At 60.6% G+C, this 17,930-nt stretch overlaps 1 protein-coding gene and 1 long non-coding RNA gene across 8 annotated transcripts in view; one reads left to right on the forward strand and one right to left on the reverse strand.

The window, feature by feature from the left end:
- The window catches only part of RAB3IL1 (RAB3A interacting protein like 1), a 44,671-nt gene extending 27,195 nt beyond the window's left edge, over positions 1 to 17,476 (forward strand). Inside the window, exons 2-12 of one of the 7 annotated variants that reach the window (XM_029914744.1) lie at positions 5,654 to 5,783; positions 7,511 to 7,763; positions 8,208 to 8,303; positions 8,387 to 8,464; positions 9,197 to 9,415; positions 10,246 to 10,398; positions 10,906 to 11,034; positions 11,132 to 11,244; positions 12,747 to 12,846; positions 15,565 to 15,631; positions 16,487 to 17,476. In XM_029914744.1, the coding sequence (XP_029770604.1) occupies positions 7,680 to 7,763; positions 8,208 to 8,303; positions 8,387 to 8,464; positions 9,197 to 9,415; positions 10,246 to 10,398; positions 10,906 to 11,034; positions 11,132 to 11,244; positions 12,747 to 12,846; positions 15,565 to 15,631; positions 16,487 to 16,569 (1,122 nt within the window). In that variant the 5' untranslated portion in view covers positions 5,654 to 5,783; positions 7,511 to 7,679 and the 3' untranslated portion in view covers positions 16,570 to 17,476. Of the gene's footprint in view, positions 1 to 6; positions 28 to 226; positions 251 to 5,653; positions 5,784 to 7,510; positions 7,764 to 8,207; positions 8,304 to 8,386; positions 8,465 to 9,196; positions 9,416 to 10,245; positions 10,399 to 10,905; positions 11,035 to 11,131; positions 11,245 to 12,746; positions 12,847 to 15,564; positions 15,632 to 16,486 lie in introns of those variants that run through there. The other 6 variants (XM_029914741.1, XM_029914746.1, XM_029914740.1 and 3 more) reach the window with 6 other exon arrangements.
- Positions 1,036 to 3,229, reverse strand: LOC115271791. Its single transcript, XR_003900093.1, has 3 exons — positions 2,665 to 3,229; positions 1,543 to 1,647; positions 1,036 to 1,398 (listed from the first exon to the last, which is right to left on the reverse strand). It is a non-coding gene; the product is annotated as an uncharacterized LOC115271791 (long non-coding RNA).
- Positions 17,477 to 17,930: the final 454 nt, after the last annotated feature.

A 17,930-nucleotide genomic window follows, 5' to 3' on the forward strand; every position in this document is an offset into this window, starting at 1 on the left:
TCGCGGCGGCGCCGGGATGTGGAGCGGGTAGGTCCGCGCGCGCTCGCCGCACGGCGCCGGCTCGGGCCGAGGCAGCCCACGGGGGGTGGGGGGGTCCCTGCCCTGTATGCACCCTGCCCCCGGCAGAACCTGCCCCCCCCCCTCCAGTAGCACGAGGAAGGGGAAGCTAACTCGCAGCGGAGATGCGAGGACACTCGGCCGAGGAGCAGTCGGGGGGCGGGGGTCCCTCTGCGGGTGGGGAGAGCGAAGGGTGAGTGGCAGATCTTCCCGGACCAATTCCTTGCTCATCTGGAGCGCAAGTGAGAAGGTGGCAGGGGGAGGGGGTGGTGCAAACCAGAGTTAAGTCTGGGGTACGCGCCTGGAGGAGCAGCCCCCTCCCCAGCCTGGATGAACCTTTGGAAAGCAGTGCAGTGGGGGACGGGGGACTGAGTCTCTGCCAAGGTCGCGAGTAAGTTGATGAATCTCCATCTGGGGCTGCAGGATCCGGCCTGGCTCGGGGTGTGGGGTGGGACCTCCCTGTAGTCTGAAGGAGGAGAGCACAGCCCTGGGGCCCGGGTCCGTGGCCCCAGCCCTCATGATCGTTTAGTGGCTCACAGGCGTGATCCCAGTCACTGGCCGACCTGGCGTGGGACCCCTGCCCTGGACGTGCAGGAAGGCTGCGGTCTTGTCAGGAACTTGGGCAAACACTTCCTCTTCCCCGTGGCCTGGAAAGACCGGGTCCTGGAGGAGATGTGGCCAGAGTGGGGTGGGTTGTATTTCCTGTACAGAACTGGGCCAGCCGGTGGTCCCAGGACAGGGCTCCTTCCCAGCCTCAGCTGGGACACTGGAGAGACTGGCAGGCTGGAGAGGTTTCTAATGTGGGCTGGGTCCACTTTACCCCGGGCACCTAGCAAAGCTTGAGCTGAGATGCTAGGGAGCAGTGGGGCTTTGTCCCCAGCAGGGGGTGCTGAGAAAAAAGGCTCCTGGTAGGGGTGAAGTGTGGAGAGGGTGAGACTCTTAAAGGATGAGAGTTGAAGCAGAGTCTGTGTTCTTTGGAAATATAATCACCACGCCACTAGTACACCACCCCCCCCCCCACGCGCCCAAGATGAGTGAGTTTCCGGAAAAAGTGGTTATGTGGAACCCGGTGAGGTTAGCGCAATCCTTGCCTGGGGTTAACTGGTCTAAGGGCAAGCCTCGTCAGGTAGAAGCTTGTGACCCTGTGTGTTGGGGGCCTCCAGGCAAAACACAGTCACTGAGTTGCTGTGGGATCTTGAGAGCATGGCTGGTCTTCTGTGGGTCTCTGGATGAAATGAGCAGGTGATCCAGGCGTGATCTAGGCTCAGGGTGCCCTTCCCTGGAGGCATCAGGCGAGGGCCAGACAGACAAGGCTGGGAGCTATCAGTAGGTAGATGCTCTCTTTAAAGACAAAGTTGAAAAGACTCAAGGGTTTGGAGAAGACCCCTAGTCCAGCCTCCCTGCGGTATTTCCAAGAGCCTTCTGGATGGACCAGGCTGCCAAGCTGACCTCCCTCCTCCCCCCATGATCCTCAACATAGCTCACCCTTTGCATGTCCATTTGGACCCCTAGGGCTTCAGCTAGAGAGCACCTAGTGGGCGCTTTATCAATGCAAATAGAAAGCATAGAGGACTGGAGGAGGAGTTGGACCTGGAAAGGAGAGGCAGAGTTTTGGGGTTTCCTTGAGCACTGCATTTTTATGCCCCCCCCATTTGGATATTGGAGGCAGGGACTGAAGAAGGACCAGGGCCCAAGCTGCCCGCACCCACTGGGGTCTGGGGGCCTGGAAGCTCATCCTGACCCCAGAAGGAGTTGGAAGGGACCCTGCTTGGAGTCACACTTGCCCATGTGAGTCTGACCGAGCTGCTTGGGCTTGTGGCCTCCAGTGGCCAGTCTGGCCAGTCTGGGTAGGTGTACATTTGGGCCCTCATTCTAGAATACAGGAGTTGGGGGTCAGCCCTCACTAAGCTGTCAGTGTGTCTGAGGTTTTCCTTTTCTTATCGGTAAGGGATGGCAGCTGCTGATGGCTAGGTCCTGGTGCCAATTCGTCCCCTTGGCCCTGAACCCAGGGCTGCCCTCCTGGGATGGGTGGATTCTGCAGGAGCTCAAGTGGGCCCTCTTCGCCGGGACTCCGTGAGCAGGAGCCTTGATGTCTGAACCCAGAGGCAGCCCCTCTCCCGTAACTGGGATACTCCCCTCCCCATCCCCCTTGGTTTCCCACAGTCTTGGTTGCCAGGCTTGTTCTGAGGCATTGAGGACAGCACCTTGGGTGCCCGCAGCTAACCCCAAGCTGGGCACTTGGGGCCTGGTCAGCAAAGGCCAGAAAGTGAGTTCTGGGCTAGTTTTCTGCCACTAAGTGGCCACATGACATTGGTCTAGCCCCCTGGTCTCAGTTTTCCCTATCTGACAGATGGGGCCAATCATACTTCTCTCTAGGGAGAGCCGGGCTCTGACGGACCCCTCAGGAATAAAATAAGATCCCCCAACTTCCCAGGGATGGAGGGCTGTGTCTTTGTAGCAGGCAGGATGCTGAGGGCTCCAGGGCTGCAGACAGGCTGTGTGATCTTGAGCGGGTCACTTAACTGCTCTGGGTTTTGATTACCCTGCAGGGCTTGGATTTGCAAGCCTGTGGGCCTAAGTCACAAGGATCCATAGGCTCAGACTTACTCTGAAGTCCAGCCTGGGGGCTTCCAGGGCAGGAGGGTGGGCCTCTTCCCTGGGGAGCAGTCATTCATCTTTCCCAGCCGCTTCTTCCAGGAAACCTCCCAGATCTAACTACCTACTCTGCCCCCTCAACCAGTGGACCTCTATTTCCTGCTGTTCCCTAACCTGCACATGTGCGGAGCTCAGAACCTCATTAGAATCCTGCTTGTCCCAGACTTTCCCCAAGTCTGCCAAGGATTTGTGCCCAATAGGGGCTCGCAAAAGGAATTAGAGGAGGGCGAGCAAAGTGAGTTAGAATGTGGTCAGTGTGCAATCGTGCAGATTGGGTGGATCAGGGCTGGTGGGGTGCCTAGGACATGGCGGGTGCTCACTCTATATGTATTGGACTTCCAAGGTTATGGGGCATCGGATTCTTCGAGGACGAAGCAGGAGGATGTGAGGCATGTGTTGTGTCCCCCCTGCTCAGCCGTCACCCTCCCAGGACTTGTGCTGGGTCTCCGTGGGGACACAGGGTTGGATTTCCTCTCTGGGCTGGACTGGCAGCTCTGGGGCTAGGGTGGGGAAAGGTTTGCTTGGTCTGGTCCACTGGGTTCAGGTGTCCCAACCTCCCTGCTCTCCATCCCGAGGCTGTTCCTGACCTCCGCCCTCCTGCTCTGTTTCCCCCTTGCTGGAGGGGTCCATTCACTGCTCTTCTTCCTCTCCTCCCACCCCCCCGCCATGCTGGGGTCCTGCTCTGTTTGCATGCCTGGCATTCTGTTCCTATGTATGACATATATGACATCATTGTCCTGTTCTGGAACCATCTCTCTCAACCCTGGCGATGGCTGCTCCTCAGACCATCAGGCTTTGGTTCTCTGGCCCTGGGCACTGTGGTTGAGTTTTTCTTGTTGTTGTTGTTTTTGTCCTCTCTCTCCAGCCCCAGGTCCTGCCACTCAGTCCTCCCAGCCCTGAGTCTTTTGGGTCTGTGTGCCCTGGGCACACCGCCTCCCGGCCCACAGACTTCCTCAAACCCCATCTGCATCCTGCCCCACTTCTCCAAAACCACCATTCATCCCCTTTCCTCCCATCTGGATCTCTCTGAGTGACGCATCACATGATGCGACAGAGCTGGGACTCCAGGTTCAGTTCCCACTCTATGTACTTTTTTGCTGTCTGTTCCGGTCTGGTCACCAGCCCTCTCTGAACATCATGCGCCTTGTTGTCCAGACCCGGCCAGGGAGAGCATCTCCCGACAGCGGTCTCGCAAGGCTGGGACTCCAACTCGGCTCGATGGTCTGGAGCTGAAGACTTAGCCCCTCTCTGTCCGCTTAGCCCGGCTGGGCCTGCGGGCCAGTCAGGGAGCCTATGCAGGGAGCCTTTCCTGGGACGCCTGTGGCCCCTGGACCGGAGTCAACTTGGCTGGCGGCCTCCGTGCCCTCGGGTTTACGGGAACACCTGTGGGTGTGTGGGCACGAGTCTGAACTTGGCCCCTGTGCCTCGAGAGGTGACCAGGGCCCTGGTCAGTGGACGGAGAGAGACCAAGGGGCAGAAGGACCTCATGGCAGGCCGGGTGGGCTGGGGATGGGAAGAGGTACGCAGGATCCTCGCTGGGCCCTTCTGGCCCTACGGGGGTCGCTGGGTGACTGGAGACCGTAGAATCCGGAGGACCTCATTCTCATTTTGCCATTTTTTGTGGATGGAGACAAAGCGATGCTGGCCTGCCTAGGGCAAGATTGGGGGGTGAGGATGGTGTTCCTGCACCCCCACCCCCACCCCCTTGTGTGTTTCCTGGGGAAGTGACCCAGTGGGGCCTTTCCTGCATAAACTGTCATGGGCTCCAGGCCGTGGAGCCGGTTCAGGATGGGGAGGCGGGTGTTGGATGCCCCCACTTTCCTCCGACCTTGACTCTTACTATCTCCTGCCCCTAATCCATTCTCAGGGGGCCCTGCAGTGCGTTGTGGATGCTGGACTCTGTTTCTGCAGAGAATGGGGGCTGAAAAGGTTCCAGCAGACGGCTGTGGACCTGGGCTGAGGGGGCGGGGGCGGTGTGATGGCCCACGCTTGTCCAAGGAGTGGGTTCCCCACCAGGGCAGGTACTCCCGGGGAGGTTTGCCAGCCCTGGTTTGGGATGCTGAGGTCCTGTGCCGCTGGTGCTGGGCCTGCGGGGCCTGGGGTCCCTTCTTCTGAAATTTCTGAGTCGCCTCACAGCCCAGAAGTGTGAGGGGAGGGCCTGCAGATTCAAGCACCCCTGTACTGAGGTGGCGGGAGCGGGGCGGGGGGTGATGTCTTTCTTGAACCCTGGGCCCCAGTGTTGGGTGGCTGTGGACTAGGGCGGTGGTCATGATCTTTGTAGGCTTTTGGCCATTAGGATTTTTCAAGTTGGTTTTTTTCACTGGCGGGGGGTGGGGGGAGGGGAGGGGAAGCAGGGGGATGGGTAGTGGGGAGGCCACTGTTTCCTCTGGCTGAAGTGAGAGCCTGTTGGGAAAATAATGGGGGACAGTCCAGCCGTGACCCCAGCTCATGCCCTTGGGACCAGCAGGAGTTGGTGTCTTTCATTCTGGCCTGAGGCCCAGACCACACTGGTGGCCATCGTGGGAGGGGCTGGAGGTCTTTTTCTCCTTGGCAGGGACGTGGGTGATGTCTGGGGTGGTCCTTGCAGAGGGTAAGGCACTGGGGCTGGGGGTCTGAAACCTGGGGTCCTGCCTGGGTCACCCCCAGCCCAGGCCCACAGTTCTCATCCCTCCTGTAGAAATGCACAGTGCCTGAGTTGGGGTCTACCGCCCCCACCAAACCTGAGTGACTAAGGCCATCCTCTCTCACTTGAAGAAATGGCCCTGGGCCCGAGGCGTCCAGGCGCCCAGCAGGAAGGACCTCCCCAAAGCCTGCGGTTTCAGCTGCGGGACCCAGAGCCCGGGCAGGCACGGCAGGGGTATCTGCCAAATGTGACCGCAGACGGCATGATCTTTACGTGGTGCTTATCCAGTGACTGTAGGTTTTTACTCCCATCCCACAGGTGGGAGGCAGCTTCAGAGGACTTTAGTGACATTCACAGGGGCTGGCACGTCCCCCAGCTCAGAGCCTGGCACGGACCCTCGCCTTACCCTTTTGGGAGGCAGCATCTGGGCCTGAGCAAAGGCTGAGAAGTGAGTTGGGCCAGAACTGGGACAGGTTTCCCTGCTGTGGCAAGGAGGAGCCCCCTGTGCGCCCCCCCCCCCACCCTTGGGCCTTGTAGACCTTGATCCTGAGGCTGAGGCCATGATTTCACACTCACACCTCCGCCCACCTGGTGGGGGCTTGGGGCTGAAGTCCTGGCTGTCCGTCCAGCACAGCCACCCACCAGCTGTGTGAACCCGGGCAAGTTCTGCACTTGGTAGACTCTGTCCCTCATCTGTGGGCTGAGGACAGTCCCACAAATGCTATTGAGAGGGAGCTCTAAATGAGAGGGTGTGGGTAGAGGATCCCAGGGAGTATTGGGCTCGGTGGGAGTCCCCTGGGCATGGACCCCAGCCCAGGGCCACCATATACTGCCACAACCCCTCGTCAAGCCTCGGATCCCCTCGCCAACGAGGACTCCCCCCCCCCCAAGGGTGTTAGGAAAGATCCCTGTCTGGCAATAACACTGCTGATGGAGTGATAGATGTGTTTTCCTACTCCATCTATCAGAGCCCCGGGTCCCTGCCAGGCAGGACTCAGCCGAGGACCTGTGAGGCCATGCTCTGGGCCAGTTCCAAAGCAGAGGGAGGCTGGGAAAGAGCCCCTGGGATGGATACCGACACCCAGGGGCTGCTGCTTGGTGACCGTGCAGGGATCCAACTGACAGGAAGGCGCGACTGATCCCCAGTCTTGCCTTTCACACTTTCCCCTCAGCAGTCCTGAAACTGCCGACCCCTTGGCCTTGTCTTTCCTCCCTCTTGTGTGGGCCCCACAGCGCCCCATCCCCTCTACTTCCCCACTGTTATCAGTGGCCCGGCCCAGCCACCACGGCTCCGGCTCTGAAGCTGCTAACTCAGGAGCCGCCGGCTTTTGCTGACTGAGCGAGTCCAGAGGTGCTGTCTTGGCACAAACCAGTGCTGGCCCAGCCCTCTCCCTTCCTGTCTCCCTCCCTCCCCAGGGTCTGTTGCAAAGTGAGGGGTGTGGATGGATAGTGGGGGGTGGGGGAAGGAGGCTGATGGCCCTCACACTACCTCTAGGGTCTTCAGCTTCAGGGAGAGAAGGCTCCTGAGGCCCAGAGAGGGATATTTGCCTGAGTTCCCAAGGCAGACCAGCGGAGAGAGACAGGACCACTCCCCCACAGGGTCAGGGAGCAAGACGACCGTCCGCCTTGCCTGGGCCCTTGGGCAGACACTTCCTGCCCTGGCTGGGCCCTTCCTCTCCCTTGACCTTAAAGGGGGTATCATTTGCATAAAACTTGCATTAATGATAGCCAAGAAGGTGGTTCCCATTTGAGTCCCTCCTGGGTGCCAAGGTTTATGCAGGTCACATCCATTCAGTGACCGTGGAGATAGGACCATGGGGATCGTCCCACTTTGTAGAGGTGGAAACTCAGACTCTCAGCACTGATGCACTTCTAGTCTTCTGCTGCACAAACTAACTGAGTGCCTACTGTGCTACTACTGTGCACCTACTGTGTGCCAAGCTCAGCCCTAGGCCCTGGTCTGGAGAGGGTGATAGACAAAGGTGAGGGAGTCCTGGCCTTGCCCCCCAGGTGACCTCATGTTTGGTCCTTCCACCCTTGTGACAACCCAGTGACAGCCTCATGGGTAGAGCTCCTATTTTAGAGATGGAGTGGCAGGTACACTGTCCAGGCTTGGTCCCTGGGCTCCGCCTTGGGTCTCAGGACTCCACTGTGTATTTACTGTTTGCCTCGCAGCCAGCCCTGCCCAGACGAGGGCCATCCGCCGCCCCTTGAGGCTGTCCCGGTCCCCTGGAAGAGCGTGGGCCCCTGCAAAAGCTACAGGGAGTCCCCAAGAGGCCTGGTAGAGGACCCCACAGGGGAGGAGGCCCAAGGTGAGGAGGGCCCTGCGGCTGCCCCGCTGGACATGTTGAGGCTTCGAAGCTCTTCCATGGAGATCCGCGAGAAGGGCTCCGAGTTCCTGAAGGAGGAGCTGCACAAAGCCCAGAAGGTGGGGGTTCTGAGGGCGGCAGGAGGGGCCTCGGGGACCAGTGGCCTGCCTGGCAGAGCTGTGGGCTCTCCCCAAGCACCCAGAGAGGCCATGCACCTGTCAGGGCCAGTGGCACCGAGGCCTGTGCTGGGCATGAGGGAAGCACAGAGGACAGACCAGCTCTGCTGGTGACTCTTGAAGGACTTCTAGAAGTCTTGACTTCTCTGGAAGCCTGTTCTAAGCTCTACGGGACTGGCAGGTGGGGCTTCAACGTGCTCCAAGCTAAATGGAAAATGTGTCATAAACTGTCGGACAACAGAGGATGGGAGGCTGGGGCCCAGAGGACCGTAAGAGGACCCTGGCAATGGAGCATGATGGGAGTGGGGGGAGTAGGGTGCCTGGGCCCATCCGGGCCAGGCCTGGGGCTCTTGTGGGGCTCACAGCCATCCACCTTGAACCCCCCAGGAGCTGAAGCTGAAGGACGAGGAGTGTGAGCGGTTGTCCAGGGTGCGGGAGCAGCTGGAGCGCGAGCTGGAGGAGCTGACGGCCAGCCTGTTCGAGGTGTGGTGGCCGGCCGGGGGGCTGGTGGGGGAATGCTCTGCCCCCCCACCCCCGCCCTCACATACAGCCTGCCTTCTTCCCAGGAAGCCCACAGGATGGTGCGGGAAGCCAACACGAAGCAAGCGGCGTCGGAAAAGCAGCTGGAGGAGGCTCGGGGCAAGGTGAGGTCCCCACCTGCCCGGAGTCCAGCCCAAGCTCCCACCCGGCCCCGCTGCCCCCACCTCCCCGAGCCCCGTGAGTGCGCAGGGCTGGACCTCTGCTACCTGGTGGGACCCCAGAATGCCCTGGTGGGTGGCAGGGACGCGCGGACCACGGCCCAGGACATCGAGGCAGAGGTATCTGAGACGGCACAGCTGACACCCAGCTCCCCAGGACCCCAGCAGTGTCCCCACCGCACCAGAGACCTTTCTGGGGCCTTCCAAGGGCAGGAAGGATCCCGTCATCAGTGTAATTTCCTCTTCCTCCTTCCATACCCCCTTTACAAAGCAGAAGCCCTGAGTCTGGCTATGGGAGCCTGGACAAGTAGCATCCTGTCTTGGAGTCTGTTTGCCCGTCTGTAAAACCCAAGGGCTGTGTTGTTCCTGGCTCCCCAGGGCCCTCCAGTGGGAGGCCCAGCTGGCTCCCAGACAGGCGCATGTCCCAGAGCCCTGGCCTACCGTGTGACCTCAGGCAGGACCTGTTTCCTCTCTGAGCTTCAGTTTCCTTAGCTGTGAAATGGGTGTCTCAGTTCCTGCCCCCCCGAAAGCCATTTTAAAAATAACAGGAGGGGTCGGGTACTAGTCACTGCCGGGACCCGCTGTCCTGAGCTGGGGTGGCAGGCAGGGGCAGCTAATGCTACCCTGCACTAAGGTTGTGGTCCGCTTGTCTCTCCCCCTCCACACTCCCCCGGCCAGATCGACATGCTGCAGGCAGAGGTGACAGCCTTGAAGACACTGGTCCTCACGTCCACGCCGGCCTCTCCCAACCGCGAGCTCCACCCACAGCTGCTGAGCCCCACCAAAGCCGGGCCCCGCAAGGGCCACTCACGTCACAAGAGCACGAGCAGCACCCCCTGCCCCCCTGTGTGCCCCGCTGCTGGACACACCCTCACCCCGGACAAGGAGGGCAAAGAGGTGAGGGGTGGCGGGTGGGCCGTGGATGTGGGAGAGGCAGACAGTGCCCAAAGTGAGGCAGGCAGTGGGGCCCAGTGGGGGGGGGTGGCGCATGACCTCTTACAGTGTGACCTGGCCTGCTTTCTCTGGGCCTCTGTGTTCTCTGGGTATACCACGAGTGGGGCCTGATAGCCCCTCCACCCTGCTCTAGGCAGTAGGTGATGCTCTGGGCGTCTGACACTGGCCTTGGGCCCCAGGGCCTGCCCTGAGCGGGGGATGGGGGAGTACTACGCGGAGACACACTTCCTCGGCCTAAGGAGGCCACTGCTGGGCCTCTGGGGACAGGCTGCCCCTGGATGCCCACAGCCCTGAGGCCCAAGACCATCTTGGGACATCCCTGGACTCAAGGGTCCTCAGCACCTTCTGACTATGGCACCTCGACAAGCATAGCATTTGAGGACTGTCTCTGTCCTCCCCTCAGCTGGGTGCGTGGGGTGCTTGGGCCATGCTGGGCGGTGGCCTGTCATGTCCTTGGCCATGGGTCCTTTAGCGAGTGAGGTCACCTGTCAGAGCCTCCGTCTCCTCACATAAGTAGGGCCTCCTGGGGCTCTGGGGGCACTGATGAGGCCTGCGTGGCAGGAGCGCAGCCCAGGGCTGCACCTGGAAAGCCCCACAAGGGCCATCGTGGGATTCGGTATCCTGTGATCTCGGACACCATGGCGGCCCCCAGCTCCCTCCTGCCCACACAGGCTCCCTTCCGAGCTCTCAGCTTCCCACTGAACACTAACATCTCCTTCCTCTTGTCTGTCTCTGTGCACCTGTCGGTCTGTCTGTCTGCCCCGCCCACCCAGCCCGGGCTGGCCCCCCTCCTCTCCCTGCTCCTCTGCGTGGTCCCCAGCAAGGCCGTTCACCTCACCTACGAGCCGGCTTGGCAGCTTCTGCCCGGGGGGCCGCCCACGGCCCCCTCCTCCACCTCTGCTACCTCTCTCTCCTTTTCCCGACAGGTAATGGCCGCAGAGAGGGGCCGCCCCTCCGTCCCCCGTCTCCCCCAGCCTCGCTCACACTGCATGTGCCCCCCAGGGAGGCCAGCCAGGCACCTTTCCAGAGTAGGCAGCCCCCGTGTGTTCTCTGTGTGTGCCCGTGTCTGTATGTGCTGTGACACCCATGTGTACGGGGCAGGGGTGGGCCCCGCAGGGCCACTCTGCGACATTTCCTCCCCAAGGAGACAGTGAGGGTCTTCCGGACGAGGCCCTGGGCCTTAAGTAGAGCCAGGAAGCTAAAAGTGCACCTAGATCTGCATGTTTGAGTTCTGGGGTCTTTGGCCCAAAAGGAAGGAGACAGTCCTTCCTTGGGACTCTGCTCGGCCATGGGGGACAGACTCGCTGGTGGGCCGGGGCCTGTCCTGCAACCTCCCCAGCTCCCCACCTCTGTTGGCTCTGCCTGGCCGGCCATGCAGCCTGCCCCTTGCCCCAGCCCCTTGACTGCTGTGCCCGGCTCCCCCTCCCCCGCAGGTGGACACTACCCTGTTCGCAGAGTTCCAGGCCTGGAGGGCATCCCCCACCTTGGACAAGAACTGCCCCTTCCTGGAAAGGGTGTACCGGGAGGATGTGGGCCCCTGCCTGGACTTCACCACGCAGGAGGTGAGGCGGGGGGCAGAGGGCGGCCGGCCCCAGGCCCACCCCCTCGGCCGGAGGTCAGCCCCTCACCACTCCCACCTGCTGCCCGGCTTTGTTGCAGCTCTCAGCGCTGGTGAGGGCCGCCGTGGAGGACAACACGCTCACCATCGAGCCCGTGGCTTCGCAGATGCCGCCCGGCGTGAAGGTGGCGGCGGCTGAGTGTGGCAGCGCCAAGTAAGCTCAACGCCCTTCACCCTTCCCTGTGCACTTGGGAGAGCCACGCCTAGCCTTAAGCTCCACTGAGGGGGTGGCCGGGGATGGAGTCTCTGGCCTGCCTGCTGGGGTCCAGGTGTGGGACCCCAGAGGAGCAGCGGAGCAGAGGAGGGCAGTGGGGGGGTGGCATACGGGCCCAACTGGGCAAGAGTGGGGAAGCACGAGGGGCCGCCCCCATGCAGGGCAGTGAGGGGTCTTTGACACAAGTCCCCGCCTTTAGCATGGGCCCCCAGGCCATCCAGGGGGTCTGGGGGCTGGAGTCTCCCTCTTCCCAGCCTGACAGACATCCCCCTCCCCCCCCCAACTCTCTCCCACAATGGGCTCTGGGCCCTGATTGACACATTAGTGATGTGGCTTGTTGGCTCTCCTTCTGCTAATAAATAACTGAACCGTCTTTCCTGCTGCTCAGCTGGCATTGAGCAGGGCTCACAGCAGAACAAAGTAGCTACGGTAGAGCAAGCGGCAGAGATAGAGAGCACTTCCCCTTGGCAGCGCAGGATTTGACCTGCTAGGGAGGCCCCATGGGGGGAGTCTTGTCACGAATGGGAACATTTGAGCCAGGTTTTGAAGGATGAATGGCAGGTTGCCAAGTAGGGATGGGCCTTTTAGGCAGAAGGGACAGACTGAGTGAAGGTGTAAGAAGCCACAGTATGAATGGAAACATCACTAGGTTTGTGGGGCGGGTAGGGAGATGGGGCTGAGGCCAAAAAGGATGTTTGGGGCCAGAGTGTAAAGGGCCTTGAGTGAGGTTTGGGCTTTGACCCACTAGGCCAGCATTTCACAAGTTCATCAAGAGGCATACCCTGAAAAGAGGGTTGCCAAGTCCAATCAGAGTCACAGTGAATCTGGAGGCGGCAAAGGCACTGATAAGTCCCGCATCCCAGGAGCCTACTTAACTATCCTCTGCTCTGTATTCTCCATAACAGTTTCCTGGGCAGTAGGAAAGCAGCGGGGAAAGATGATGGGCCAGACAGGCTTTTGGAGGAGCCCCTGGCTGTAATATGGAGCTGAGGGGGTCCAGGCAAAAAGCCCTTTGGCATGACCTAGCCTGGGGACTTAGTGAGAGTGGAGGAGAGAGTAGATTCTTGTGCAGTTGGGGGAGGCACACCTGAGTCTGAGGGCCCCGGTAAAGTAGGGGGTGCTGCAGAGAGCGGAGCTCGGGTGCACCTGGCCTGGGGTTGACTGAGCTCTCCTGCCCCACAGGGATGAGGCTAGGGGGTTAGGGGTGGGATCTGGCTTAGTTCAGAGATCTGTCCCAGGGAGTTCTACGGCTGCCCCTTCCTTGGCCTGGCCCTGGACTCCTTGGGAAGCTGGGCTCGAGGGGGAGGCTGCCAGACTCTACCCCCACATCTGTTTGCCTCTCCTTCCCCCTCTCTGCATCTTCCTGGCTGCTGCATCCTGCCTGCGCGGGGCGGGCAGACGGGCCTCAGCCAGCCCCCACGGCCCCCTCTGCTTGCCTCTAGCACCTGCGCCCTGAGCGGGCTGGCTCGTGCCTGTCGCCACCGAATCCGGCTTGGGGACTCAGAGAGCCACTACTACATCTCGCCGTCCTCCCGGGCCAGGGTAAGTCACCCAGTGGGAGTGTCGCTCGGCTTCTCAGGGGCACACTGGGCTGGGGCAAGGGAGCACAACCTTGATCTGCGGAGCAGGGCACAGGCTCAGGGAGGTGCAGAGACTGACTCGGGCCCCACGGCCAGGCCTGGTGACTTAGTTTGTCACTACTGCAAAACAAACGACCATAAACTTAGTGGCTTAAACAACACTCGTTTATTATCACGGTCTCCGGGGTGGGCAGGAGTCCGCACAGCTTAGCCGGATCTTCCGCTCCAGGTCTCACGGGCTACAGTCAAGGGAGAGGCTGGCTGCTTCCCTCCTGGGGAGGGTGGTCCTCTTCTGAGCTCCCATGGGTCTTGGCAGGATTCAGTTCCTGTGGGTGAAGGACTGAGGGACCTGTGTGCTCGCCGAAACCTAACCCTGGGAGTGACATCAGAGTTCAGGTTAAAGTGCCAGGCTCCTGACTCCCGGCTCAGGCTCCAGCCCAGGCTTCGGAGAACGTTCTGGGGCACGTCTGCTACTCGAGCCTGACCATCAGTGGCTCCGGAAATCCCAGCTTCTGTCCTCACGTGCCGAGTGGCCCAGGCTGGATCAGTGGACCTCACCGAGCTGGGGGATAAGGGTCAGGTGGTCCTCGTTCCTCTGTCCCCTCACAGACTGTGAACGGGACTGCAGGGAGCCAAAGAGAATGTGTTAGAAGGTTCTGAAACTTCATGCAAAGGAGCACAATGTGGATGAGCCCTCTCTTAGGAACCACTCTTGCCCTCGACCTACTCGAGGCACCACAAAGGGATCAAAGTGGACAGATGGCCCTTTGCCGGGCAGCTTGTCTGGTCCCTACAGCCTCTGGGGGGCGGTGGCCGGTGTGGTGTCGGGGCCAACCCCACAGCGGTGAGCTGAGCCCCCATTTGCCTATGGGGAGTCTATGCCTTCGGAGGGGGTATGGCCTCGACCTGGGAGCTCCCAATTCTGAGCCTGGTCCGCCTTCACTACAGCCTCTGCCCTGCTAATCTGTGCCCAGAGCCCTCTCCGGTGGCCTTTCTCTTTAAAAAAATTTTTTTTTTAATGTTTTTTATTTTTGAGAGAGAGAGACAGCATGAGCAGGGGAGAGTCAGTGAGAGAGGGAGACACAGAATCTGAAGACAGGCTCCAGGCTCTGAGCTAGCTGTCAGCACAGAGCCCAACACAGGACTCGAACCCATGAACCATGAGATCATGGCCTGAGCTGAAGTCAGACGCTTAACTGACTGAGCCACCCAGGTACCCCACAGTGGCCTTTTTCTGACCCCGACCAGTGCTCACCAGAAGGATCCCCACCAGACATTCTGGGCCTGACAAAACTACATCTAGAACCTTCTTTCTTCCAGGCCTGCTATGTCTCTGGGTTGGGCAGAGCTGGGATGGGAGATGGAGTGGGTGTGAAGTTTTAGGATGTGGTCCCCACACTCTGAAGAGACCGAGGAGTGTGGAATCCCGAGGGAGAAGAGATTTGTGTCCCCAAAATGCAGCCCTGGTGAGCCTTGCTCCCCAGCCTCCTGTGGGGGCCTCCGGGCCACTGGGAAACACCACCGGCTGGCCCGCAGGCTTCTCCTGCACCGGCCTCTGCCCTAAGCCCCCCTGCACCTGCTTTGTCCTCCGGGCCAGGACTGCTGTGTGGTTGAGGGCTCCGGAGTGCTGTCTCCTCCCTGCAGCTCCAGACCCCGTGGGCTCCCACACACTTGACCCCCCACCCCCAGAGCGCTGACATTCAGTAGGGGCTGTCATGGACACAGCTGCCAGCGACCTTCTGTCCTGTCTTAGGCTGAGTTCCCTAGAGGCTATGCTGAAGATGAAGATTCTATGCTATTCTTAGGAGGCGTAAATGCGGGCTAGCGTGGGCAGAGGAGTGTCTGGCCTCAACTGGTTCCAGCTACAATCTGATTCGGAAACACTGAGGGCTCCTTAGCCCAGAGGGGGTTCCACCCTGAGGCTAGGGGGCTGGCCCTATATACGCCACATGCCAGCCTGTCACTGGCTGTCGTAGGCAGGGGACGAGGGTACGGAGGGGAACCTATGGACCATTAGTGGACAACACTCTCAGTAGTGGGGAGAGGGACCCCAGCCTGGGAAAGGGGCTCGGGCAGGGCCCCAGCAGCACCCTCTCTGCAATGTGCGACCCTTCATGGAAGGGCCTAGGTCTGAGCCAACTTGGGGTCGGCGGTGCCCAGCGCCGGGCCTGGAGTGGAGCAGGCCTCAGGCCGGGGGCTTCAGGCCCAGGGATCCAGGGCAGCCCCGACGAGCAGCTTCGGCTCCCCCTGCCCAGCCTGGCATTGCCAGGAGCACTGGGCCAAGGCCTGGCGGGCCAGGGCCTCCAGCACCCGGAGCAGGCCGCCTGACTTCCTCTTCCACCTCAGCCACTGACTACTTCGTGGCCCTGTCATTGCCATCCGGTAGCTTCGTTCTTGGAGCCTCCATTTTCCCCATGTGTAAAATGGGAATGCTAAGCATGTCTGCCTCACTTGGATACGTGTATCGGACCAAGTGTTAGTTGCTGCTATTGTTTTTACTAGGAGTAGTAATAATACCATGGTTGGTAATTAAATCCCTGTTCAACTCAGGGAGCATTCTCTAGCTTGGATGGGACATGAGGTTTCTTGCTTGGGTCTCCGATCGGCCCCGGGTTTTTTCTGGGGGGGGACCCTAAGTGTGGGGGTCGGCAGGCCACAGCCTTTCCGCTTGTGCCCACAGATCACGGCCGTGTGCAACTTCTTCACTTACATCCGCTACATCCAGCAGGGCCTGGTGAGGCAGGAAGGTGAGCGCCCCCTGGTGGCCGGCGGGGGTGGCGCCTGGGAGTGAAGGGGCGGAGCGAGCTGGTGGGCGGGCCAACCTCTGAGGGGTCAACCCACGGGCTTTGCCCTGACTGAGGGGAGGGCTCTGCCAGGGTCTGTCAGGTCCTGCAGCCTTCTCCCACCCAGAAACCTCTCCCAGGCCCCCGGGACTCCCCAGTCCCAGGCTGGCATCAGAAAGCCCTGCACGATGGGGTGTCCCTTGTGAATCACCTCCCCACAGGGGGTGACCTCCTCTCTGTCATTTGACCCTGAATGCTGCCACCCACTTCACCCTGGCCAGGGCTGGTCCTACATCCACCTGTTATCCCCTTCAGCCCTATTCTGCAAGGTCTAGCTGCCTGCTCCTCCAGCAAACCTGGTTCCCTGCTGTCCAGACCGTTTGGGGTGGGAGCCTGTCCTCCCCAGCTTGGCGGTCAAGGCCTTGGATGCGAACTTGGACTGACTCCATGGCTCTGGTGACTGCTCGGGGTCTCTGAGACCCTAAGGATGTGGGTTGGAATCACCGCCAAATGTGTGGCGGTGTGCTCACGTGTGTCAGTGTCAGGCTGTAGGGGTGAGGTCACCTCCACCACTGGTGTGGTGCAGATGGGCTCGGCTCAGCTCTCAATGGTTTGCAAGGGCTCAGCCCTCAATAGTTTGCAAGGCCTCAGTGTGGAGTCTGTAAGAGGTCCAGCCACCTACTGAGGTTATCTGTCCTGGGGGACCGGGGAGCCCTAGGGTGCCTGCCAGCCGCCCTGCCCAGAGCCAGGGGACAGGTGCCAAGTCATCTGCCTGAGGTGGCCCTGTCACCGAGCCATCCACCTTCTCTCTGCCTGCAGCGGAGCCGATGTTCTGGGAGATCACGAGGTTACGGAAGGAGATGTCGCTGGCCAAGCTTGGCTTCTTTCCCCAGGAAGCCTAGGACACGGCCAGGGCTTGCAGGGGGCTCTGAGCCGCAGCCAGCACCCGCCCCAGCAGAGACAGACAGGAAGACAGGGTCCTGGAGCCAGCCCTGAGCCAGAAACCGAGCAGACGGACAGATGGCCAGGCCACGGAGGCCTTGCTGAGCTGGTACTAAATGTTCATCCTGGGACAGACGGGACCTCATGAGCTGACCCTTCACCCTTCCCCAGTTGTCCGACAGCCACCAGGAGACTTTCAAGAAAGCACCAAAGACCAAGGAGCTTGGACCCACACTCAGGGGCTCAGCACCCTCCCCTTTGCAGTCCTGGGAGCTGCTGTTTGCAGTCACCTTGTTGCTGCAATGTCCTCAGAAAAGGATCTCGGCTGGGTGGCCTGACCTCCAGGGTATCCCCCACCTCAGTTCCCAAGCCCTGGGCCACCAGCACCCCCTCGTGGCCAATCTGCCCCATTCCCGTGGGGGCAGTGCGGCTACAAGAATCTGTCAGAGACTTGTACACCATCTGCTTGAGAACTACCCAGAACTGTTCTTAAGATGGGTTAGGGCCCCTCCTCCCACCCTTGCACTTGACCTTCCCCCTCCTCCATCTGAGCCTTGTGCTCCAGGAGGCCCTGCCCCCACCACTGGGAGGATTAGGATTCTTTTCTCCCGAAGTAAAACACAGACAGGGCCTCAGGACACCTGTGTCTGTGTTCAGCTGTGGGTGGCCGTTCAGACGTGGGGTTGAGGTCACCAAGCCCTGTACACAGGACTGGGGGAGGGTGGGCAGGACGCAGGCCCCTTCTCGCCCCTCACAGCCCACTCAGGACCGGGGTCCAACCTGGACACATCCCTCACCATGGCCAATTTCCTTTTTCGAATGGAATGTAACACGATCTCTATTTAATAAAGGAAGCCTTTGTTGGTAGAGGGTGGGCAGCCCCGCGCCTTCACTCCTGCACCCTGGGGCTCAGGCCAAGGCTTGGGCATCTGACGGAATGAAACCAAATCCTTCCCTAGCCTGCCCTCGTGCTTGGGATTAGGCCCAAATCCCAAAGGGATTGCTGTGGGGAGGACCACTCGAGTCCTCCCCAGCAGTCTGTGGGGAGGTGGGTTATCAGGGCTGAGCCCGGCTTCCTCTCCCCTGAGGAGTGGCTCGCTGCGGGAAAAGCGGTACCCAGGCTGGTGCCCAGGCTGGCTCAGGGGCACCTTGGGCAGATCCCGCTCTGGTCCCCCTGCCTCTTTCTAATGGAAGGTTGGAGTCGAGAGTCAAAACCTCTGGGCTGCTTGGCAAGCACAGGACAGTGGTGCGAGGATCGATTGGTGATGTCTGCCGGCAGCATAGGTGGGGATGTGGCCACTCTGGCCTTGCCTGCCACTCT

Source organism: Suricata suricatta, chromosome 11 (assembly GCF_006229205.1).
Source record: "Suricata suricatta isolate VVHF042 chromosome 11, meerkat_22Aug2017_6uvM2_HiC, whole genome shotgun sequence".
NCBI classification, from domain to species: Eukaryota; Metazoa; Chordata; class Mammalia; order Carnivora; family Herpestidae; genus Suricata; species Suricata suricatta.